Source organism: Schistocerca cancellata, chromosome 3 (assembly GCF_023864275.1).
Source record: "Schistocerca cancellata isolate TAMUIC-IGC-003103 chromosome 3, iqSchCanc2.1, whole genome shotgun sequence".
NCBI lineage: Eukaryota > Metazoa > Arthropoda > Insecta > Orthoptera > Acrididae > Schistocerca > Schistocerca cancellata.
The window spans coordinates 290,109,819-290,135,945 of record NC_064628.1 but is presented as its reverse complement, the minus strand read 5'-3'; the positions used below and the strand labels follow the sequence as shown (position 1 = coordinate 290,135,945).

Below are 26,127 nucleotides of genomic sequence, written 5' to 3'. Positions count from 1 at the left end.
GGAATACTTTTGTTGGGCATCCGTGAGCGTTTTGGAGGCATAAGCAATGGGTTGTTCTGAACCGTCAGAAAAATGGTGCGCAAGGATTGCACCGACCCCATATTGAGAGGCGACTGTGGCAAGAACAAGATGTTGGCCAGGTCGATAAGTAGCCAGGCTTGCGGCCTGTTTCAGCATAGTCTTCAATTTCTGGAAAGCCCCTTCGCATGACGCGGACCAGTGAAAAGGAATGTTTCTATGCAACAGGCGATGCAACGGCTGAGCCACCAAAGCCGCAGACGGTAAAAACTTGTGATAGTATGCTATTTTCCCCAAGTAGGCCTGCAGTTCCTTAACAGACGTAGGGCGAGGAAGGGCATTGATCGCAGCGACAGTTTGCTGAAGCGGACGAATACCATCCCGAGAGAGTTGAAACCCCAAGTACATGATAGATGCCTCAAAAAAATTGTGATTTCTGAAGATTACACTTAAGACCGGCAGTCTGTAACACATGAAAAAGTTTGCAGAGATTTTGAAGATGTTCTTCAGTGGTGGAGCCAGTGACAACAATGTCGTCCATGTAATTGATACACCCAGGGACAGGGAGCAATAATTGTTCCAAGAATCGCTGAAAGAGAGCAGGGGCGCTAGCAACCCCGAATGGCAAGCGTTGGTATTGATAGAGGCCGAAAGGCGTGTTAAGGACCAGAAACTGCCGGAAAGCAGCGTCGAGAGGAAGTTGATGATAAGCTTCGGACAGGTCAATTTTAGAAAAATACTGGCCTCCAGCAAGTTTAGTGAACAGTTCTTCAGGACGGGGCATAGGGTAAGTGTCGTTGAGGCATTGAGCATTTACAGTGGCTTTGAAATCGCCACAGAGATGAATATCACCATTTGGCTTAGCAACAACAACGACAGGAGAGGACCACTCACTGGAAGTGACAGGAAGCAAGACCCCTGAAGTAGTGACACGATCCAACTCCCGTTTTACCCGATCACGAAGGGCCACAGGAATGGGCCGAGCCCGAAAAAACTTAGGCCAAGCCGTGGGTTTGAGCATGATATGAGCTTCAAAGTCGTTTGCACGGCCTAACCCAGGAGAAAAAAGGGACGAAAATGTCGTCGACAAGGAATCCAGTTGAGCATAAGGAATAGCATCAGAGACAATATTGACAGAGTCATCTATGGAGAACCCAAAAACGCAAAAGGCACCAAAACCAAAAAGATTTTCTGCATTGCTCTGGTCGACCACAAATATGGGAACATTGCGAACAACGGATTTGTAAGATACCTCAGCATAAAACTGTCCCAAGAGAGAAATCTTCTGTTTATTGTATGTCCGTAATTGCCGAGTGACAGGTGACAGGAGTGGAGAACCCAACTGAAGATACGTCTGAGAATTAATTATAGTGGCAGCAGAACCGGTATCCACTTGCATACGAACATCTCGACCAAGGATTTGGACAGTGAGGAATAACTTCCCTGAAAGGGAAGAAGTGCAATTGACAGACAACACAGAATCAGAATCAGCGTCATATTCATGAACATCATGTATGCGGTCGGTTTTGTAAACGGAAAACACATGAGCTTTCTTTTTGCAATTGTGACACACAGCCCAACGTTGGGGATAATCCTCGCGTGAATGTTTCGTAAAACACCGCGGACATGAACGAAGTTGCTGGGGGTTGTGCAGCAGTTTCTTAGCGGGTTGTTTACGGCTAGGCCGAGGCTGCGTGTGGGAGTGCACTGCCGCCATGTCGGCCGGCAGGGACGCGCCGCACGCGTCGTCAACAGTGCACACAGGTTGTATTTCCCCGACATCACCCTACGCCTCTATTTGCGCCCCAGCGGCGCGAGAAAGACTGCACAATGGAGAGAACTTCATCTAGAGTCTCATTTGCCAACTGAAGGGCACGTTGCCGAACTTCTTTGTCGGGCGCCAACCAGATAATAGCATCCTGTATCATGGAATCGGCATAGGATTCTTTGTGAACGTCAGTAACAAATTGACACTTTTGACTGAGGCCGTGAAGTTCAGCAGCCCAAGCTCGATAGGATTGATGTGGCTGTTTTTGACAACGATAAAAGGCAACACGAGAGGCTACCACATGCGTTTGCTTTTGAAAATAGACAGACAGAAGGGAGCACATTTCAGCAAAGGACAAAGACGCAGGATCCTTCAAAGGAGCCAATTACGACAACAACTGATACATTTGAGGTGAAATCCATGAAAGGAACAGAGACTTACATGGTTGTTCGTCCGTGACATGAAATGCCAAGAAGTGCTGTCGAAGGTGTTTTTCATAATCAGACCAGTCTTCCACCATCTCGTCGTAAGGTGGAAATGGAGGTATAGCCAACGACGAGAAACGACCCGCATTTGATGCCGCGACGAAATCACGAATCGCTGCTGTTAGAAGCATTTTCTGTTCAAGGAGATCTTGCAATAGTTGCTCGACAGTAGCCATGGAACCCTGTGGGTCAACGGTGAAAAGGAAAAATCCCATCCTCGTCGCCAATTGTTATAACTTCAAGTTTAACACATATATGTCAGAACGACACAACACATACAAGTCACAGAGTAAGTTGACAAGCAAGACATGTGAACACATTAGCATTCGAATGAGCACTGAGTCCCAGTCTAGCGGATGCTGCTCAGCTGGCCGATTAGGTGGTGCAGCTGCTGCATGGCTGGCAGACAGCGCCGCACGTAGAGGACGCGCGTAATTTCGTGGCGGCGCTTTGAATGATTGGCGAGTCACAACAATTTTCTGTTTTCTTTAGCAATCCAGACCTATACTCATGGACCTTTTTGTACAGTTTATCTAAAACAGTTCACTTATTATTTCATCCAATTGGTCCAGAAGACCTCACTAAAAGGTAATTAATTAGAAGAATCAGTTTTGCCTCTCAAAAAATACTCTGTATTCTTTTATGAAAACACTGCCTCCTCTCACTCACATGGTCACTGTCTCCCATCCATATGAAATCATTTGTTCTTTTTAAAATGTTGCAACCATTATTGTGTAATTCATCTTTGCATTTCTTTTGGGCAGGATCCAACAAATGCATCACCTACCTTGTCTAAATCTTTCTAATAGTTAATTCTTCATTTGTACTCTACTTTCTAATACAACTGTGGCACCGGCTATTTCACCAATTCTGTATGAATTTATGAATTGACTAAACCTTCCAAAATATAAAGTTCTGTAGTGAAACTATTTTCCAGTTTATACAACTGAACAAAATACACACAACTACATTAAAAAGCTGTGTTAAAAGACTGTTCTGCAGATCATTTTGATATGTACATAGTTGTGTAACATATCCAGAACCAAGAGCAGAACTATTCCCCTTGTCCTCATCCAAATTATAAAAAGTAAGCTGGCAGTGACACATTTTTTGAGCAAGTACAGATTAGATATGAGAATACGAAACAAAAGAGTACTGCCACTGGAGGTTATTGAAAAGAATTAATGGGGAAAATGGGTCAGAGAGGAACAATAAACAGAAGAGTTATACAGACTCAAGATAAAAAGAAATATACAAGTTCCTAAAAGAGATCTGCATTTTTTCAGATCATTGCTAACTGCTCAGCAGGAAGAATTTTTTTCCTTTTTCTCAGGAACTGTACTTCCACTTCTTAGACTCTAATTTGATTTTCTGTTCTCTCGTGTGACTCCTCGGACATAGGTTCCAGTAATGTTTGCTTGCCTCCACAATATATGTAACTATTCTCCAGCCTTGTCTCATATTTTCTTTTCTTTTAGTTTCTGATGGAGGAATTTTTGGTCAGTCAAGCCTACTCAAGATTCATCTTTTGTTTCTATGGCTGTTAATCTTATTCCGGTTTTGTTAATTTCTATCTGCATGTAGCCCATAGCTCTTATTCTTTTAAATGGTGCTACAGTGATACAGATCAACTTCATGTTAAAATGTTCTCTCCAGATAAATTGTATTCCCAGGGAAATATTTCTTTTGTCAGATAATTAACACAACATGTTTTAGCATAAATTTACATACAGATGATAGCATGATAGTGGCTTCATTAAAGCCCAAAATAGTGAAAGCACTTGAGAAGAGGTTAATAGCTACAGTGTTTTAATATTATTCCAAGTATGTCTGTATAATTAAATGAACTTGTTAAATGGAAATTAATGAAGTGTTTGTTATAGGTTGTCTGCTAGTGTGATGCCAAATCAGTCACGAACAAATCGGAAAGCTACCCATAACCGAAGTCGCCACAGAGCTACCCCAGCCAAGGTATTTCTTCTTTATAAAAATTACATATTTTCACTTGGAGCATGCCACAAAATCAGATACTCTGCAAAAACAAATTTCTGATAACAGTTGGTTCCGGCTGGCTCAGGGCTGGAAGACATCAAACTTGCTATCCAGCAGCTGACAATGAGATCACACACGTCTAATACTGGGTATTCCACATCTACGTACTCCAGTCTGAGTGGCAGTGAGTCCAGTGAGCCAGCAGTACGTCGGCTGATGAGGCATTCTTCTCTTGAGACAATAAACACTAACGTTACCAGTGCTGATGAATTTGTTTGGGTGGATTCACACAACAGGTAACTGCTATTGTTCAGTTCTTTTAATCATGTAGTGCACATACATATGATAAGTGTCCTGTCATGTTTTAAAGGCCAAGTCTGATCTTTGTAACCATTGTCTTCTGTCTTCCATTTCAAACATCGTTTCTTGATAGTTTTTGAATCTATTGCACTTCCAAGATCTTTCGTGTAACGTCTCCTGGGTCTACCACTTGTTGTGTCCTCCCTCCCCCCCCCCCTCCCCTCCCCTTCCACCTGCCCCAAAGATGATGTTTGCAAGGAAGACAAGGTGTCTGAGAGCATAGCCTATCATTTTTACTTTGCTTCAATTCGTCTCCTTTGTGTGCAGCTCTGTTTGGTTATTTTCCTCCATATCCACATTTCTGTTGATTATACATTTTGTATTTTGTCCAGTTTTCTCTTTCATGCAGGAATATGTTCCAGATGTGTAAGCCTTGGCAAAAGTATTCCTTATCTTAATGTTCACAGGGTTACTTGTTGATAAGTTTCTTTTTTCTGGAAGGTGTTCTTTTCATTTCTGAGTTGCATTTTTTATCTTCCAAAATGGTGCTTCCTGGCCAACAAAAATGTTTCATTTTTATCAATTTTGAGTTAACCAGTTTTACGTTTATGGTAGTTGAACAGTGGCACTTACTTAAACCAATACCATTTGCCTTATTTTCCATTAATCTGTGCCCTGTGTTTTCTGAAAGAAGTAGTGCAAGAGGAAAGCAGTGGAATCTCTCTCTCTCTCTCTCTCTCTCTCTCTCTCTCTCTCTCTCTCTCTCTCCCTCCCACCCCCCTCCCTCCCTACCTCCCTCTCCCCCCCTCTCTCTTCTATCAAAGTTGCTGTTTTCCATAATATACAGGTTGAATACTAATTCCACTGACAAAATTTTGGAGGTTGTTCAAGAATATTTTCTTTTTATTTTGGTACACGGAGCCAGTGTCTCCATGGTTCATTACAGTGTAATTGCATTTCATTTGATATCTTAATATCATTTATCTTTGTAGTTCACTGAAAATATATGCACAACATTGAAAATGTTGAGAATACCAGTATGCACTGTGTATCTTGTCTTGAAACATTCTTCTTCCATTCAAATATGGTCCTGCTTTACTTTTCACCATCAAGCCCACATTCAGTACTACTCATATCTGTTCTGGATTTGTTTTTTCTACAGGGTACCTCTTGTATGGGTTCACTGAATGCAATGGAAGAGTGGCACTGTGATAAAAGTCTACATATTTCATCTGATTGTTACATTACTCTATGGTTTGGTGATTGCATATTACAGGTCTTTTTCACCATTGTCATTATTCATGGTGTTTATGCAGAAATAATGGTTGGGTTAAAAACTGAGTAAATAATAATTACCCTGATTCCTTAAGCTAAAATGCTCAGAAAATATCCCTGAACAACCTTTGAAATTTTTTCAATGGAGTTTAGGTTCACCCTATATAGGGGGTGAATCAGGAGGAGTGGTTATTATGGTATTAGTGTTTCTGAACGGAATACTTCATATGGACTTATGCCCTCTTCCAAATGATTCTGAGACAGAATGCATTTGCTGTACATTTTTATTTATTTCCTGTATTATTCAACCATTGTCATTGCTTATGACATACCACAGTAGTGCAGAGGAAGCTGGGACAAACAATTTGATACAGGACATTTGTAGTCTATCAAGTCGAGAAATTACCTCAAATTGGCATACAGGAGCTACCTAAGCTACAGCGAATGCACGTCATGCAAGATTTTCAATATTCTTGCACTGTCTTCGTGCAACCTATTAGTCCTACAAAATAAATGAATAGGACCTTTCTTGTAGGAAATTTGATGTACTGTGACACATTTTCACTGGAAGCTGGTGTTTTCTAGTTACTCAAGAAAAATGTACAAAAGTGATATTACATGTGTGCTATCTCAGAAAGCATTCAGAATAGGACATACGTCTATATGAATATTTTTGTTCAGAATCACTAATACTATCACCGTTTAAAGCATGTACCTCTCCTGTTCACTGACTCTTTATCGCTATTAAGTAATCTAGAAGTAATTCTCATGATTATCAATGTGAGTAGATTAGCACTAATTGTAATTGGTTGTTAGTTTACAGAAGTAGCCTGCAGTGGGATGATGGGAATTGTATAATGTAGTGAATGAATGAGTGAAGCATCTAGTACATCCAGCATCCTGTTCATGTCTGTTTTTGAGTCCACAGCTAGTGCAATAACATCATCAAGTTTTATGCAGTGAATTAGCTCTCCACTTATCTTTTTCTTTGATTTTATGTCTTAAGTCGTCAATCCCTTTCTCAATAAACATATTACATGGCTATGATGAAAGGGGACAATCCTGTAAAGAACTTTTTTTTCCTATTTGGAATTACTGATGTGAACTGATGCTGATGCAGTTCCAAGTAAGCCTTGTATTTTTTCAAGGAGTCCATATCTTTGTTGTACATGGGAACAGAAATTTTCAATATGCCAGGTTAACTGTCTTTCCCAGCTCTTTGAAACTGGCAGTGGTATTTCTTTTCAAGTGCAATAAATCTTCTAGGGTCATTTGCAAGGATAAAATTGCTTCTCTAGTTCCTCCTCCTAGTCCAAATCTAAACTGATCTTCCTGTATGTAACTGTCTATCTTATTTTTTAATCTATAAAATTATGAGATGGAATTACTTTAGGAGACAAAATCTTCAATACTGCCAATAGACATGAAAGTGCGTGATCTAGCCTAGCTTTTGTCTGAGAACTGTCTTGCAGCAAGCCTGTCTCTCTCATCCTTCAGTCTGAGAGACTGCCCTTCCTTTTTAAACTTTCTCAAATTACTGTTCTCTCTTCCTTGAGGAAGGAGCAGAACTGTGTTTGCAGGAAATGCAGAACTTGTACTCTCTTCAGGCAATATGCTCTTTTGTTGCGCAATGGCCTTAGTGTGGGATGACGTGTAACCTACTTTTTGATGTCACCATGTATTATATATCTCTTTCAAACCAACTGTGAAGTTCCCATAATCAGTAGTAGAAATAAGTACACTCTTCATAAAGACTTATTCATTCACTTCGGTCTAGAAAGCTGTTCATTATTCAGGAACACATATTTTCAGTACGTATCCAGCAACCATAATTTTTTTTTGAAAATGCAGTTTGAGAGAAGAGTAAAGGATTTAGTGGTGCCCAACTTCTCCTACTTAACTGATGAATTTTTAGAAACATCAATTACTGTACTTATTAGTACTGTAAATTGCATGCAACATAACACCAGAATTTGATTCAACTGCAGTGCAGCAATCTGGCCATGCAAACTGTTTTTGTGAATGGTGCTTTATTAGTCTCAAATGATACACAATCTAAATTGTATGATTCAGGTATAGGACACATGTGAAACATTTGTTGTAAAATTTCACCACAAACAAAGAACTGACACTAAAAACAATATCTTGTAGTTGACATTTGACATCCAGTGGGCTCCCATGAGCTGTACACCTGTGGGAGCTGTACTAGCATTGTCAGCTTCCATTGTGTTTCCTCTTCACTGCGCAAAACATTGTGCCTGCGAGTTTTCAGTCAACTGTTGTAGTAAGAGATTTGTGTAACATATAGTTTCGCATACCTTACAGTGTGCAAGGAGAGTAGTCGAAAGAGGAGCACAGGGGACACAACATGAAGTTTGACACTATAGAGATAGAATGTTTAAATTTTTATGTAATTTTTAGACAGAGACTTAAAACATTAGGATTATTAAGAGTTAATTGTGGACAAACTTGCAATAAAAGCCCACTTTCTGAAGCTTACACATGTGGAATACAATGTAATACACAACTTTGGATAGATATGTTACCAAACTAGGTATTTAGATAACCAAAAGGAATACAAAGAAAAATCATTATGTCAAATAGTTTTTGAGGTATGATATAATAAGTTTTAAGGTGTTTCACGGACAGGAAAATTTCATGCCCTTCAAAAAATTAATAAAACGTGGCTCTTATTAAAATTAAGAATGATATGCTGTGAAGTTTTTCTGCTTGTTTACTGTGGTACTGGTTGGCAGTGTAAAATCTGATCCAGAGCTGAGACTTCCCATTATTCAGTCTTGCTCATCTTATTATATCCTCACACTCGCCAATATCTTATTGCTGGAAGTTAGGAGTACAATCCAACATCCAATTCTCAAAATAAATACAATGCTTCTCATAAATGACATAATGTATATTGTACTCTCATTTATAATGACTATGCAAAACAAAGTTGCTCCATTATTCAGAACATCACAAATACATTGATAAGGAATATGTCCAGATATTATCTGTGTTAGTTAACAGTTTCCAACTGAATATCTGGTTGACAAGTTTTTGCTTGTCCCCATGATGTCAAAGGCATTGTCACAGCTGCTGTTCCTCCACGGTCACATCATATCTCTAAGGCAGGACCCAACAACATGGAATAAACCATGCAACCAACAAATGTTGTAAACGTGGTAAGACGTCTATCATTGTCCCAGCTTGCAGATGTGCTGCGTCCATCCATTTTATAAGCATGCGCATAAATTAACATACATGAAACAGTAGATTATATTAATTCATTACGAAAAAACTTTTGATAGTGGTGATCATATTCGTTGGTTCAACAAATGCTTGTGCAACACATCACTTCATCAAAGTGATTTGTTACACTAAAAAACGAAATGATCATATGGCATTAATGGGTGGGAATCCCGACCTAGGAAAGTTTGGCTGCCGAGTTGCAAGTCTTTTCAGTTGACGCCACATTGTGTGGGTTTTATTTTATTGATGATGAAATGATGATGAGAAGAACTCAACACCTAATCCCTGAGTGGAAAAGATCTCTGACCCGCTGGGAATCAAACCCAGGCTCCCTGCATTTCAGTCAGACACCCACACCACGCAGCTAAGTGAGCTGACATTACGCTACAGATTCCTTCCTTTGAGCAAATGATTTCATAACTACTGTGAAATGCCAACAAACAATGATCATTCAAAGTCCAAAACTACTTTTAACCTTCTTAACTACAAGTATCAATATCTTGTGTCAATTTGATGTATAATCACAGCTGTAATTGCATCTCATTTGTAGTAAATATATTAATTTACATTTATCATATGTGAAATACCTACATTGAATTATTAACCATTAATTATAGACATGTATTTTCTTTAACTGGAAGTTTGTTAACACATCTGCCATTCTCTTACTGTGGATATGGAAACTTTGATGACAAATGTTTATTACCAATACAGTCCATTAAACTGTTTTATGATATTTCTTTGTTGTGTCTCATGAAATATTCATTACTAGGACCTACAGTCCAGTAGCCACTGAATCTAATCACCCATATTTCATTTAATCAACTATATTGCTGCCAGAAGTCAGGTTTTAGTAGCCACACCTGCAGCACTTTTGTAAATCACTGGGATGTGCTACCCTTTGGGCAAACCCGTGAATACAGGTTTTAATAAGCAGATATTAACCTGTGTAGTTGTTAAGGAGAGCAAAGCATCCATTGTCATGAAGCAGGTTCTTCATCAAACACTTTCAGTATTTTAAACAGTCACTGAACCAGAGAAGACACATATTTTGAACAATTAAGACGCCTGTGTTGCTGAACCTTCTGTAACCAGTTACCTATCTTTTCAGTCCTGAAGAATAGCATACAAAACTCAGACATTTGCCTCTTTATTATTTCATCTTAAAACTACTACATGGAAAAGGTTTTCAAACTAATGTAAATTTATCTACTTTGCTACTTTGGTGAAATCTCTAAACTAATGAGACCAACTTATTTAGTAACTAACAAGATACACCTCTTTCTTCAGGAAGATTGTCCTTTCACAATTTCACATTTCTTGTGGTGCATGTCTTTTGATCATGTCTATATTTTGTTCCATTGTCCTATCCTCTTTCTCCAGCAAATAGATCATCCTTTTCCTCTAGGTTCACCTGTCCTTTCCAACACACCATACATACATACAGATTACAGTTAATATCATTTACAACTCTGCCTTCACCTCCTACACACAGATGTCAAAGTGATCTACCTCTACCATATCCTGTACCCATACCTTGTTTCTAATCAGTCTTCTTTACTGTATTTATTGTGCTCCTATGTACTTAATTGCTCATTACGGTATCTCTGAATGCCCTCCTGTTATATGTGTCAACAACTTGACACAGATATTACCCCATCATATTTATACTTTGTGGTAAAGGGTGTATCCCACTGGATTCCTCCAGTCAAGTGTGATGAAGCTAACAGCTAGTACCACTTGTTCTGCAGTTCATTTGCTGACCAAAGTGTGTTAACATCTATTGTTTGCACATACTACACTATGTCAGTCATTACATATAATTATCTCATTTTGTATCCATTAATTATCTTATCATGTTGCTCATGAAGTACTGAATAGTTAAGAGGTATTACAGTTTTACAGAACATAGGGAAAGAAGTAAGAGACTGCTATCTGGAAATCTAAAGCCGAAGAAATACAGCAGACAGCTTGTTACATAGTGGGCATCAATCCGGTAAATTCAAGCAGAATGTGAATTTATCTGAGGGATGTTTCTTGTGGTGCATGTCTTTTGATCATGTCTATATTTTATTCCACTGTCCTATCATGGACCCAACATTCATGATTTACCAACAACTGATCCCAAATTGAATGGTCTGGTAGTGTATAAGTACTTGTATTATTTATATTATTTGTAGAAATCGTTGATGACTGATTACTCTGTAGATTGCTTTATCTGTGAGTATTATGCTTCAGCAATGTAGGAAAAGATAGATTGCTATATACTGTAAAGACAACACATAAAGTTGCAGACAGACACAATTAAAAGGCACTTACACATAAGCTTTAGACCACAGCCTTTGTCAGAAAAAGAATGAGAAACACACACCATTCATTCACACAAGCAACCATTACCTTTGATTATCTCTCAAAATGCCCTGAAGTAAGGGGCATCCTGTCCAGGATCCTCCCACTCCTCCTAAAATGGTGTTCTGTTGTACACCTAACCTCCACAATATCCTCGTCCATCCCTATGCCACTCCCAATCCCAACCTCATGCCACAAGGATCATATCACTGTGGAGGACCCAGGTGCAATACCTGCCCAGTCCGCCCAACCAGCACTTCTTATTCCAGTCCTGTCACAGGTTTATCCTACCCCATCAGGGGCCAGACCACCTGTAAAAGCAGCCATGTCATTTACCAGCTTTGCTCTAATCATTGCACAGCTTTCTGTATTGGTATGACTACCAACCAGCTGTCCACCAGGATGAGCAGCTGCTGCCAAACGGGCCAAGAGCAAAGTAGACCATAGGGTTATGGCACAACATGCGGCTGAACAAAACATGCTTGACTTCAGTGGCTGCCCAAACTATCTGGATCCTCCCCTCCACCACCAGCTTTTCTGAATTGTGCAGACAGGAGTCATCCTTACAACACATTTTCTGCTCCCGTAATCATCCTGGTCCACACCCTCCACTCCACAGTCTCCACCCCATCTGTCACATTACCTTCTCCACATTCTCATCTCCCATCCACTTCATTTGCCATCTTCTGCCAATGCACCCATCCATCTTTCCCTCCTCCTCTCCTTGTTTCTTCCGATTTGCCCACCTGCCTGCCCACATCCTTCTGAATTGCACCTGTTGGCATTCTAGTCCTTGTCCATCCTGTCAGACAGTGCTCCTCTCTCCCCCCATGCACACACTGCTATCTCCCCCCCCCCCCCCCCAACCTCCCAGATGGCTGCTTCCTTGCCACTTGCTAGTTGCATTCTGGCCTGAGCTGCTGGAGTTGGCAGTCATGTGTGTAAGGTATGCTTGCTGGTGTGAATGAATGGTGTGTGGTGTGTGTTTCTCTTTCTTTTTCTGATGAAGGCTGTGGTCAAATGCTTACATGTAAGTGTTTTTTAATTGTACCTGTCTACAACTTATGTGTCACCTTATGGTAAGTAGCAATTTATCTTCTCCTACATTGTTGATATTCCTACCTGAAGTTTCCATTGTTTGGTATTATGCTTTCTTACTTTACAATATTTACTTTTGTTTTCTTTTATTGAAATTGTGGTGGATAACTGTTTCTTTCATTGTTATCTGTTGGACTATTATCTCCCGGTGTATAATCCCCATGTTCTTTGACAAATGTCAACAAGTCATTAACTGCTGACCAACCCCTATACCAAATCTCTTTCCTTACATGAAAAGGTAATCTACACATCAAAACATTAACTAAATGATTCTCCTCTTGTCTTAAGTATTTAGACCTTGTTAAGTGCCATTCAGCTGTTTATTTCTTGTAAGTTCCCCATATTATGAGAATATTGTGGGACAAGAAGCTTAAGTGTCAATTTCTCTTGAGTACTAGGAGACCAGTATTTCTTTTTAAACTTTTTCTGAAAATCTACACAGGACATAAATTCTTCAGCATGACCAGTTCCCCCCCTCTACCACATCACACACTGAAGAACTTAGTGTGAAATCAATCCTCTTCGAATCATCTCATTGCTTGGGTAAAGTTTTAGAAAATATTTGTAAAAAGTGTGTGGGGTGAATCTCCCCATCTGGCTTAAATTTAGGGAATTGTTGGGATAGCCTAATTCCATTTCCAGCTGTAACTCCTATACTTGCTTGGCTGACAGTCCACCATTCCCCCCTAAGATTTCTCTTGTACAAGGTGAGTCACTAACTGTTGCCACCAAGAATAACTCTGAAAGTATGATAGGAGCTGAAAGGTTTGTGGGACAAAAGTTGCATGGGACAGTGGGGGCCATAATATGTCGTTGGTTTTTTGTTGTTAGGTGGGGTCACTTCAGAGATATGAAGGTCAACTTTTTTTTAATTTTTTTTAATGGGATGCTATAGTTTGGTACTTATTTTCTGATAGCGGCTATTGAGACGAATCCAATGATGTGTAACAGTAAGGTCTTTGAAGGTCAATGAAGGTCAAAAAGGTGGCACAAATGTCCATTTACAGAAGGTATTCAGAGTGATGACCATCAGTATCAGTGCAGGGCTGCAATCTGCTTGTCATGGATTGAATGGTATTTCTTAACACTTTGGTACTTATCAAAGCACATGCTCTGACAATTCTCTCTCACATATCATGCAAATAGTAAATATTCACCGAATATGGCAAAGGGACTGAGCATCCCCTTCCAATTACTCTCTGCCCAGTGGCAGTTATATATTGGGGGGGAGGGCACACGGGGCATGCACCACCCCATGGGGGGGCTGCCCACATTGCCACCCACGCCATCCCCGCCAGTCAGCCTGCACACTATTCATTCGTTTCTTTCGTCAGTTGACTTGACTGAATTGAGTTATCGAGTAGTTGTACTTTCCTATGTATGGAAACGTGTCCGCATCATCGTATTTTATACATTTCTGTCTGGCACATGGATAGCTAAACATACCTATGAGAAAAGTCATGACCATTCTAGTGATCTCTATATGTTATTCTGTCTGTTCTGTTGAACACTCACCCTGACATTGATTGTCCTATTGATGATGTAATTAACCAATCTGCCAGGGAGAATACATGCATAGAATTCATCATTTAAGGAAGATAACCACAACTGTAACTTTTTTATATCATGAGGTGGCATTGTCTTGTATATGTGTATAATCAGTTAAAATAAAACTTTCTTAAAATTTGCATGTGACTTGATTATTTTTTGTTACGGTAAAAGTAGAGGTAGCTCAAGATATCTTTAGTGACCCCTCCTTTGACGTTTATGTGTATCTGCCACTGTCTCTGCCTGAAGTCATTAGTGATATACGCACTGGCTTGATGATCAAAATGTGCTGGAGCACCCAGACCTCATAATATTTTCAAGAGGATATGTTTTTGATAAACAGGCGGAAATAAATCACCATTGTGTTGAAACCATGAACAAGTGTGCAATTGCAAGTGGATGTCTTCCAGAAGTTCGGGATTAGATTAGATCAGATTAATTATTTATTCCATAGACCCATAAAAGAAGGAATCCTCTTGGGTGTGGAACATGTCAGATAAACACATTACAAAAATGTAATTAGAAAAACTTGAGTTTCATTAATTTTAATGATCCTGTCAATAAACAGTAAAATTATGTACATGAATTAAATTTAAACTTCTAATATTTGCAGGTTTAATACTTACATCTGCTTTCATTAAATCCGTCATTCAGACATTTGCTAGTTTCTTGGCTATTACAATCAAGGATTGTCAAAAATTAAAGTAAATTATTCATTTCAGTGATCCTCAGTTAAGAACAGTCAGATTATATACAAGATTTAAAAACAAACTTCCACTATTTACAGACTTAAGACTTACATCTGCTTTCCATACATCCATCATTCACACAGTAGGTAGTTACTTGGCTGTTACAACCAAGTATTGTCAAAAATCAAAATACAATAAATTTTCATTAAAATGGTCTACTGCAGTTGTTGAGAAACTCGTGGATGTAATAGAAGGAGTTCGCCACCAAAAATTCTTTTAAATTATGTTTAAATTGTGCCTTGTCTGAAACTAAACTCTTAATGGTTGCTGGTAACTTATTGAAAATATGTGTTGCTGAATTGAACTCCTTTCTGGTAAGTGATTTTAAATCTTTGTGTGTATTGTTCTTATTCCTAGTATTGATACTATGTACTAAGCAGTTAGTTGGAAAAAGAGATGTATTATTTACAACAAACTTCATTAAGGAATAAATATACTGAGAAGCTGTGGTTAATATGCCCAGTTCTTTGAATATGTTTTGACATGATGTTCTTTGATTTACACTACTCGTTACTCTTATTAAACGCTTCTGTAGTCTAAATATTTTTTCTCTGTTTGTGGAGTTACCCCAAAATATGATACCATATGACATAATGGAGTGAAAATAAGCAAAATATGCCAGTTTTTTATATCTCCTATGTCTGACATCATTCGCATTGCAAACACAGACTTGTTTAGGCACTTTAGCAGTTTGTTAGTATTGTTGCTCCCAACTGAATTTATTATCAAGTTGTAATCCCAAGAATTTTACACTCTCAACTTCTCCTATTTCCATGTCATCATATTTTATACACACACCAGAAGGAAATCTCTTGGAAGCTCTGAACTGCAAATAGTGTGTCTTTTCAAAATTTAACGACAGTAAATTGGCTATGAACCACTTATTAATGTCAGTAAAAATTTGATTAGCTGCCCTTTCTAAATTTATATTTGATTTACTATTTATTGCAATGTTTGTATCATCTGCAAATAAGGCAAACTTGGCATCTGGTAATGTAACAGATGACAGGTCATTAATATACACTATAAACAGTAGTGGACCTAGTATGGAACCTTGGGGAACACCACATGTAATTTCTTCCCAGTCAGATGATGGCTGATTGCCTACTGCTGAAGTGTTACGTAATGACACCCTTTGTTTTCTGTTAGTAAGATATGACTGAAACCACTTTGCAGCACTACCAGTGATGCTATAATATTTTATTTTACTTAAAAGAATGCTGTGATTCGCACAGTCAAACACCTTTGACAAGTCACTGAATATGCCAGTTGCCTCTAATGTGTTGTCCAATGAATTAAGGACATTTTCGCTGTAAGTGTAAATAGCTTTCTCAATATCAGAACCCTTAAGAAACCCAAACTGTGACTTTGACAGTATGTTATTTTCACTAAGGTGGTTTAAGTATATGCTTGAACATAACCTTTTCAAAGATTTTTGAAAAAGCTGGCATTTCTTTGTCCCCTTTCTTGTGAAGAGGTATAACTTCAGCATATTTAAGCCAATCCGGGAATGTTCCTGTGACAAGTGATTGATTACACAAATAACCTAAGATATGACTAAGCTCACATGAACATTCTTTTATTAACTTTGTTGATATGTTATCATAACCACCAGAATGCATTGATCTCAAGGACTTTATGATAGATTCTATTTCTTTGGGTGAAGTAAGTGTCAATTCCATTTTACTGAGATTGCTTGTGTGCACTGGTCTCATATGTTCCATTGCATTATTTACTGAACCTTACAACCCCATGCTATCAGTAACAGAGACAAAATACTTGTTTAAATGATTTGCAACACAACATGCGTTTGTTACCAGGGTTTCATTTATTTTTATAGCTATTTGTTCCTCCTCATTTCTGGTCCGACCTGTCTCTGACTTAACTATATCCCATATTGTTTTTATTTTATTGCTGGCTGTATTTATCTTCTTCTCATAATGCAGGTGTTTAGATTTCTGGATAACCTTCTCAATGTTTTGCAGTAATTTTTGTAATGAGCTATAATGCTAGTATCAAAGGTGTCCCTACATATCAGATAGAGTTTCCTTTTTGTCTCACGTGATATCTTTATCCCTTGTGTGATCCGTGGTTTCTTATTAGACTTCTGCTTAATTTGAGTTACCTTCAGGGCTAAACAATTTTCAAATAAGGTGCTAACTTTATTAATGAATTTTCCATTTGTGTCTTGGATGCTGTGAACATCCATCCAATTAATTTCTTTGAGCAATCTCCTAAATTTCTCAGTTTTTGACTGTTTTTTTGGCCTTCTGTACTAATTTCTGATAGCTGTTTTACCCTGACAATTTTCAAAATTTAATGTTAGGTGTTGCATGTCATGGCCCAATAGCCCATTTACTACTTTTATTTATTTATTTGTTATTTATTTGTCCCTTAGATCAAATCAGTACAATAGCTTGTACAACTGATATGGGATAAGTCAATACAAATATACAGTTTTCAGGAGTCTAAAACAGTAAACAAGAACACAGAAGAATGATTATTTTACATTACCTACAAATTATGTTACTTAAAGTTACAGCTTTACAGAGAATTGTTACATGATGTGACAAAATTGACTTAACAACATTCAGCTTTGGTACATTATCATGCACTAAGACAATTTTGATTCCAAATATTCCTGGATGGTATAAAAGCAGTCTTTTATTAAAGGAGATTTCACTGTCTGTTTGAATTTCTTTATTTCTTGGATTTCTTGTATAAAAGTTGGAAGAGATGGTTATATAATTTTATTCCCATGCACTTGACACCGTCACTGTACAGTTTTGTTGAGTGGGGAAGTATTCTTAGAGAGGTTTTTGATCTTTGTCATAATCGTGGTAATCCATATTTTTGCTAATTTTGTTGATACTTTTTTTTGGTAAAGAATAATAATTCTAGCATGTATTGGCATGGGAGGGGCAAAATATTTAGTTTGTTAAATAATGGTTTACAAGTGTCTGTTTGTTTTTTGAACATAATTGTTCTGACTATCTTCTTTTGCAGTTTGAATATCTTAATTGATTCAGAATTTTGGCCCCAGAAGATGATTCCATAGTTAAGTACAGAGTGAAAGAGTGCATGGTACAGTGTGGTTAGGGTACTTGTGTTAGTGATGTTCCTTATTCATCTAATCATGACGCATACTTTACTAAGTTTTGTTCTGGTAACGTCAATGTGCCTTTTCCTTATTCATCTAATCATGAAGCATACTTTACTAAGTTTTGTTCTGGTAACGTCAATGTGCCTTTTCCATGTGAGTGTATCAGTAATAGTGACCCCCAAAAATTTTATTTCATTTTCAAGTTTAACATTATTTTTTTCCAGTGATATAGTTGGTAGTAATGGATTTCTGTTTTGGGCAGTGTGGAAGGTTATTCCAATTGTCTTTTTTGCATTAAGAAGCAGCCTGTTACTTTGAAGCCATCGACTTACTTGATCTGTGGTTCTATCTATATTAGATTGGAGAATTTGTTCGGGCGCAGATATGAGTACAGAGGTGTCATCAGCAAACAAAAGGGTTTTTGTGTCTGGTAGGCTGTGAGGAAGGTCATTTACGTAAAGTAAGAACAGCAAGGGGCCCAGGTCGGAGCCTTGGGGAACTCCTTGCTTTATGGTATGTATGGAGGAATGTACAGTGCTAGCTGTACCTGAGAACTTAGTTTCATTTAATTCAACATACTGCTGTTGATCTTCCAGATAGCTTTTAAACCAGTTATAGGCATTTCCTCTTATTCCATAGGAATGCATCTTTTGCAAAAGTATACTATTATTAACCATGTCGAAGGCTTTTGTTAGATCTAGGAAGATACCTATGGCTGGGAGTTTTTTGTCCACAAGCTCCAGTGTATGATCTAGAAATTCTTGTATTGCATCAGTTGTAGCTTTCTTACTTTGGAAGCCGAACTGAGCAGGTGACAGGATATTTTCTTTGTCTAGAAAGGACATGATTCTGGTGGCCATTATATGTTCAAATACTTTACTAAAAGTTCAAAGCAGTGCAATGGGTCGATAATTACTGGGATCCTCTTTGCTTCCTTTTTTGTGGACAGGTATAATTTTTGCAATTTTGAGCATACCAGGAAATGCGCCATTCAGGAATGAGAAGTTTATTATGTGGGCTAGGGGTTTACTGATAAAGTTTCTGCAATTATGAAGGAGGAAGCATGGAATTTGATCTTGTCCAGCAGATGATTTTTTTAAATTTTGCTATGAAGTGCCTTTTCTGTTTCAATTTCAGATGTAGGCCTTAAAAATAGAGTCTCAGAGCATAAGTTTGGTTCTAGTTTTAAGGGACAGCTATTTTTAAGTTGGTTAGCCAGGTTTTCTACTGTTTCTGGAAAGTAGTTATTGAATTCCTCTGCTGTTTCTTTCCCACTGGAGACTAATTTTCCGTTTATTTTTAAGCTAATATCACTTTGTAGTTGTTTTCCTCTATTAGTACTCATATTAATAAGTTGCCACATGCTTTTGCTCTTATTTGATGACAATTTGAGGTAGTTTTCATTCTGTAGCTTTTTGGCTGCATTTACTACGTTCCTTAATATCTTTTTATATAGAGTAAAGTATGACTTAAATGATTCACTACGGACTAGTTTGGATTTACTACTGTAAAAAAGTTCTCTTTTTCTTTGTGATGATCTAATGATTCCTGGGGTGATCCAGCTGGAGAGTTTTCTATCTTTGTTGATACATTTTGTTTGTAAGGGAAAGTGGCAATTAAAATAATAACAGAAAATATCCAAGACTGCTTCATATTTGCTGTCTACTGTGTGAGCCTCATATACATTTTGCCAGTTTTCATTTTGTATATCAAAGAGGAAAGTATGCATGTGGGTTTTATTGAAGTTTCTCCTCTGTACAGTGATTTTATTGTGTTCATGACTGTTATTTTGCAACCAGACCTGCATAATTAATGCATTGTGGTCTGAAATCCTAGTTTGATGGATGATACAGTACAATTTATATTGCTTGCTACTTGATCCAGACAAGTGGTACTGTGATTTGTTATCCTGGTTGGAGTGTTAACCATTAGGTCTAGGTTGTAGCTGTTCATAAAATTTTTAATGCTTAGATGGCTAGAGTTTTCTGAGAGAAAATCTATATTATAGTCACCACATATTAGAACACTATATGATTTTCTTTTGCTTAGATTTTCTATTACTGGTGCTAGATTTTTGTAGAAAGTCCCTATGTTACCAGAGGGTGACCTGTAAAGTGCTAAAGTGCTATTATATAAACATTTAGATCTATAAGCTCTACACCTGACAGTTCTATATCTTTTTCAATACTATACGAATTGCAAATATCAAGAGGTGTAGCAGTAATGTTGTCTTTTACAAATATGCAACTACCTTCACCTTTGTAAGATGTTCTTGAGAAGTGACCTACAAGTTTAAAATTTGGTATCACAACACTTTCTATTTCAAAAGACCTCATGAAATGTTCATTAATACATAATATCTGTGTATCTGACAGTTCACTTGCACTTGATAACAAAATTTCTAATTCATTAAGTTTGGTTTTGAGCCCTTGTACATTATGGATGTATACTTTTAAATCAAGAATTTTTTGTTTAATTTTTTTATACATTGGTGAGGAGGTTCAGACTTTACCTTATTTACTACAATTTGCTGATGGAGTCGTTTGCAAGTTTTATGGTGTATCTTTAACTTGTTTGGTGATGCTAAGTTTTTTTGTTTCTCAGAGGGGGATAGAAAAAATCCTCCTTCTTGGGTATATTCCGCCTTGATCTTAAATTAACTCTTACAGGTGTAGCTGCTGCAGTCCTTTGTGGATCTTCTGATGTCTCCTCTTTCCTGCTTTCTTCATTCTTGTCGAATTTGCTTTCCTCATTTTTGCCTGTAAGTCTTTCAGGAAGCTGATAGACAGATCTATTTCATAATAGTCTTTCTTTAATTATTTCACTGATGTTATCGCACATAACACTTTTTCCGTCATAATTAAGGTGCATTCCGTGTTCGGTGTGTAGGTTTCGATGTAGTTTACTTACGTCCAGTATATCGCACTTTGCATATTCTGCACACAATTTCTTAATTTTGATGTTAGTTTTCCTAATTTCTTTATTAACACACAATCTGTAAATTCGGTCGTGTCTATGAGGCACAGTGGCTACTATTGTGTTCCTAGATTTATTCACTTCTAGAAAGTTCTGTAGCATTTTAATGCAGGCATCGGCTTCATTTTTAGCTATGTCATTTGAACCCGATATACATATTATAAAGTCATTACCCTATTTTGTGTTCATCTGAAGATCAGTGTCTACAACACGGTGTGTTCCCGCTCCAGGTTTCACTATGCTAGTCACTGCCATTTCTCGATTTTTCTCTCGGAGCATGCTTGATAGCTTTCTGCCGTGGCTGTCGGCAAGCAAGAGAATACCACACTTTTTCCTTAATGATACGTGTTTGCCCTTACCACTGTTTCCAGGTTTACTGTTGGTGTCCGAATTACAGGTTTTTACAATGTCACGATCAGTTGTACACTCGTTATGACACAAGACATCATATTTTTTTTTATCTAAGAAAGTAACACTTTTAACAGTTTTCGTGATTTGAGACCGAACTTTTTGCGACACTGCTATCCACTCGGATGATTTATCACGTGTATCTTGTTTCACTTCACATGAATTTTCCACTGTTTGTACTTCACCGATTTCTTTCTTCAGTGCAGCTATTTCCCTTTTTAAATTATTGACTGTGAATTGTAGGCTTGAAATTTGTTCATTTACCGTTGTAATTTCAGCTTTACAATTTTCACAGGTTTTCTTTTTAACTACAAAACTATAACTATTTCTCGTGTTAAAATTTCCGACTTCCACTACGACTGTGGTTGCCCGGGATACTGCCCGCATTGAGGCTGATCCCTCACCTGTGGTAGAGTGGGAGGTCGTCTCAAGGTGTGGCAGGGGGCGAAAGACATTCCGGAGGGCTGAACTGAAGGCCTCTCCAGTTTGTCTGATGAACCGGTTTCAGGCTCTGTCTCAGGCTGATACTGATCTTCGGCCTGACATGGCTGCTTGTCCTGTTCCAGAGGTTGCCCCTCAGTCTGCAAGATCCGGGCAGTCGCAGAGTGTGGGCTTACTGGTAGTTGGGAGCTCCAACGTCAGGCGCGTAATGGGGCCCCTTAGGGATATGGCAGCAAGGGAGGGGAAGAAAACCAAAGTGCACTCCGTGTGCATACCGGGGGGAGTCATTCCAGATGTGGAAAGGGTCCTACCGGATGCCATGAAGGGTACAGGGTGCACCCATCTGCAGGTGGTCGCTCATGTCGGCACCAATGATGTGTGTCGCTATGGATCGGAGGAAATCCTCTCTGGCTTCCGGCGGCTATCTGATTTGGTGAAGACTGCCAGTCTCGCTAGCTGGATGAAAGCAGAGCTCACCATCTGCAGCATCGTCGACAGGACTGGCTGCGGACCTTTGGTACAGAGCCGAGTGGAGGGTCTGAATCAGAGGCTGAGACGGTTCTGCGACCGTGTGGTCTGCAGATTCCTCGACTTGCGCTGTTCGGGTTCCGCTGGATAGGTCAGGAGTCCACTACACGCAACAAGCGGCTACACGGGTAGCAGGGGTTGTGTGGCGTGGGCTGGGCAGTTTTTTAGGTTAGATGGCCTCGGGCAAGTGCAGAAAGGGCAACAGCCTCAACGGGTGTGGGGCAAAGTCAGGACATGCGGGGACCAAGCAGCAATCGGCATTGTAATTGTAAACTGTCGAAGCTGCGTTGGTAAAGTACTGGAACTTTAAGCGCTGATAGAAAGCACCGAAGCTGAAATCGTTATAGGTACAGAAAGCTGGCTGAAGCCAGAGATAAATTCTGCCGAAATTTTTACAAAGGCACAGACGGTGTTTAGAAAGGATAGATTGCATGCAACCGGTGGTGGAGTGTTCGTCGCTGTTAGTAGTAGTTTATCCTGTAGTGAAGTAGAAGTGGATAGTTCCTGTGAATTATTATGGGTGGAGGTTACACTCAACAACCGAGCTAGGTTAATAATTGGCTCCTTTTACCGACCCCCCGACTCAGCAGCATTAGTGGCAGAACAACTGAGAGAAAATTTGGAATACATTTCACATAAATTTTCTCAGCATGTTATGGTCTTAGGTGGAGATTTCAATTTACCAGATATAGACTGGGACACTCAGATGTTTAGGACGGGTGGTAGGAACAGAGCATCGAGTGACATTATACTGAGTGCACTATCCGAAAATTACCTCGAGCAATTAAACAGAGAACCGACTCGTGGAGATAACATCTTGGACTTACTGATAACAAACAGACCCGAACTTTTCGACTCTGTAAGTGCAGAACAGGGAATCAGTGATCATAAGGCCGTTGCAGCATCCCTGAATATGGAAGTTAATAGGAATATAAAAAAAGGGAGGAAGGTTTATCTGTTTAGCAAGAGTAATAGAAGGCAGATTTCAGACTACCTAACAGATCAAAACGAAAATTTCTGTTCCGACACTGACAATGTTGAGTGTTTATGGAAAAAGTTCAAGGCAATCGTAAAATGCGTTTTAGACAGGTACGTGCCGAGTAAAACTGTGAGGGATGGGAAAAACCCACCGTGGTACAACAACAGAGTTAGGAAACTACTGCGAAAGCAAAGAGAGCTTCACTCCAAGTTTAAACGCAGCCAAAACCTCTCAGACAAACAGAAGCTAAACGATGTCAAAGTTAGCGTAAGGAGGGCTATGCGTGAAGCGTTCAGTGAATTCGAAAGTAAAATACTAAGTACCGACTTGACAGAAAATCCTAGGAAGTTCTGCTCTTACGTTAAATCAGTAAGTGGCTCGAAACATCATGTCCAGACACTCCGGGATGATGATGGCATTGAAACAGAGGATGACAAGCGTAAAGCTGAAATACTAAACACCTTTTTCCAAAGCTGTTTCACAGAGGAAGACCGCACTGCAGTTCCTTCTCTAAATCCTCGCACCAACGAAAAAATGGCTGACATCGAAATAAGTGTCCAAGGAATAGAAAAGCAACTGAAATCACTCAACAGAGGAAAGTCCACTGGACCTGACGGGATACCAATTCGATTCTACACAGAGTACGCGAAAGAACTTGCCCCCCTTCTAACAGCCATGTACCGCAAGTCTCTGGAGGAACGGAAGGTTCCAAATGATTGGAAAAGAGCACAGGTAGTCCCAGTCTTCAAGAAGGGTTGTCGAGCAGATGCGCAAAACTATAGACCTATATCTCTGACGTCGATCTGTTGTAGAATTTTAGAACATGTGTTTTGCTCGAGTATCATGTCGTTTTTGGAAACTCAGAATCTACTATGTAGGAATCAACATGGATTCCGGAAACAGCGATCGTGTGAAACCCAACTCGCTTTATTTGTTCATGAGACCCAGAAAATATTAGATACAGGCTCCCAGGTAGATGCTATTTTTCTTGACTTTCGGAAGGCGTTCGATACAGTTCCGCACTGTCACCTGATAAACAAAGTAAGAGCCTACGGAATATCAGACCAGCTGTGTGGCTGGATTGAAGAGTTTTTAGCAAACAGAACACAGCATGTTGTTATCAACAGAGAGACGTCTACAGACATTAAAGTAACCTCTGGCGTGCCACAGGGGAGTGTTATGGGACCATTGCTTTTCACAATATATATAAATGACCTAGTAGATAGTGTCGGAAGTTCCATGCGGCTTTTCGCGGACGATGCTGTAGTATACAGAGAAGTTGCAGCATTAGAAAATTGTAGCGAAATGCAGGAAGATCTGCAGCGGATAGGTACTTGGTGCAGGGAGTGGCAACTGACCCTTAACATAGACAAATGTAATGTATTGCGAATACATAGAAAGAAGGATCCTTTATTGTATGATTATATGATAGCGGAACAAACACTGGTAGCAGTTACTTCTGTAAAATATCTGGGAGTATGCGTGCGGAACGATTTGAAGTGGAATGATCATATAAAATTAATTGTTGGTAAGGCGGGTACCAGGTTGAGATTCATTGGGAGAATCCTTAGAAAATGTAGTCCATCAACAAAGGAGGTGGCTTACAAAACACTCGTTCGACCTATACTTGAGTATTGCTCATCAGTGTGGGATCCGTACCAGATCGGGTTGACGAAGGAGATAGAGAAGATCCAAAGAAGAGCGGCGCGTTTCGTCACAGGGTTATTTGGTAACCGTGATAGCGTTACGGAGATGTTTAACAAACTCAAGTGGCAGACTCTGCAAGAGAGGCGCTCTGCATCGCGGTGTAGCTTGCTCGCCAGGTTTCGAGAGGGTGCGTTTCTGGATGAGGTATCGAATATATTGCTTCCCCCTACTTATACCTCCCGAGGAGATCACGAATGTAAAATTAGAGAGATTAGAGTGCGCACAGAGGCTTTCAGACAGTCGTTCTTCCCGCGAACCATACGCGACTGGAACAGGAAAGGGAGATAATGACAGTGGCACGTAAAGTGCCCTCCGCCACACACCTTTGGGTGGCTTGCGGAGTATAAATGTAGATGTAGATGTAGACATGGCCATCTTGCCGACTTACCTACTAGTTTTGTAATGTGGATTAGTTGCCTAGAATTGTCTATAAATATCTAAATATATTATCAATGGCAGTCTTAGAACATTTGTATAGCCTAGGTGGGAAATTTACAGTAGAAATTAAATTGAATGACAATGTAACTGATTTCAGTAACTGTTCACTGACAGTGTTTCTCAGGACATCTATATTAAAATCACCACCAACCACTAGTTCTTTGTTTTTTAATTTTAGATGAGATAATAAATCTTCAAGACCATTTACAAATAGGTTGAAATTTCCTGAAGGTGCTCTGTATATGGCTACTGTTATAAAGGACCTATTAAGAAATTCTATCTCTGTTGCTGCTCTAAGCAAAATTTATTAATGTCAATATTTAAAACTGTTTCTAAGGGATGTGGCAACTCCTCCTTTCTCCATCTTTTGTCTACAGAAGTAGGAGGCTAACTTAAATTCTGTAAGGTTTATCATATCTATACCAGCGGTCACATGATGTTCAGAGAGGCAGACTATATCAACTGGTTTGCTCAACTCTGATTCTTCAACACAAATAAGCAAATCATTAAGCTTACCCCTTAGTCCTCGGATATTCTAATGCAATAACGATAACTGATTTTGTGCACTGACTGAATTACAACTGGATGAACCTAATTTTCCTGCAAATTTTTGAGTATCTCTAGTTTCAATCAGAGGCTGTCTGCATGAATTGTGTACATTAAAATTTGCTTTCTACCCTTAAAAAAAAACTGCTGATTTGTCACTTGTAACCACT

At 39.0% G+C, this 26,127-nt stretch overlaps 1 protein-coding gene across 5 annotated transcripts in view; it reads left to right on the top strand.

The window, feature by feature from the left end:
• LOC126174976 (ankyrin repeat and BTB/POZ domain-containing protein 2) overlaps nt 1–26,127 on the top strand; it is a 595,788-nt gene that overhangs the window by 437,666 nt on the left and 131,995 nt on the right. For all 5 annotated transcript variants that reach the window (XM_049921452.1, XM_049921451.1, XM_049921450.1 and 2 more), the window contains 2 exons: nt 4,155–4,242; nt 4,330–4,559. In XM_049921452.1, the coding sequence (XP_049777409.1) occupies nt 4,155–4,242; nt 4,330–4,559 (318 nt within the window). The remainder of the gene's footprint in view (nt 1–4,154; nt 4,243–4,329; nt 4,560–26,127) is intronic.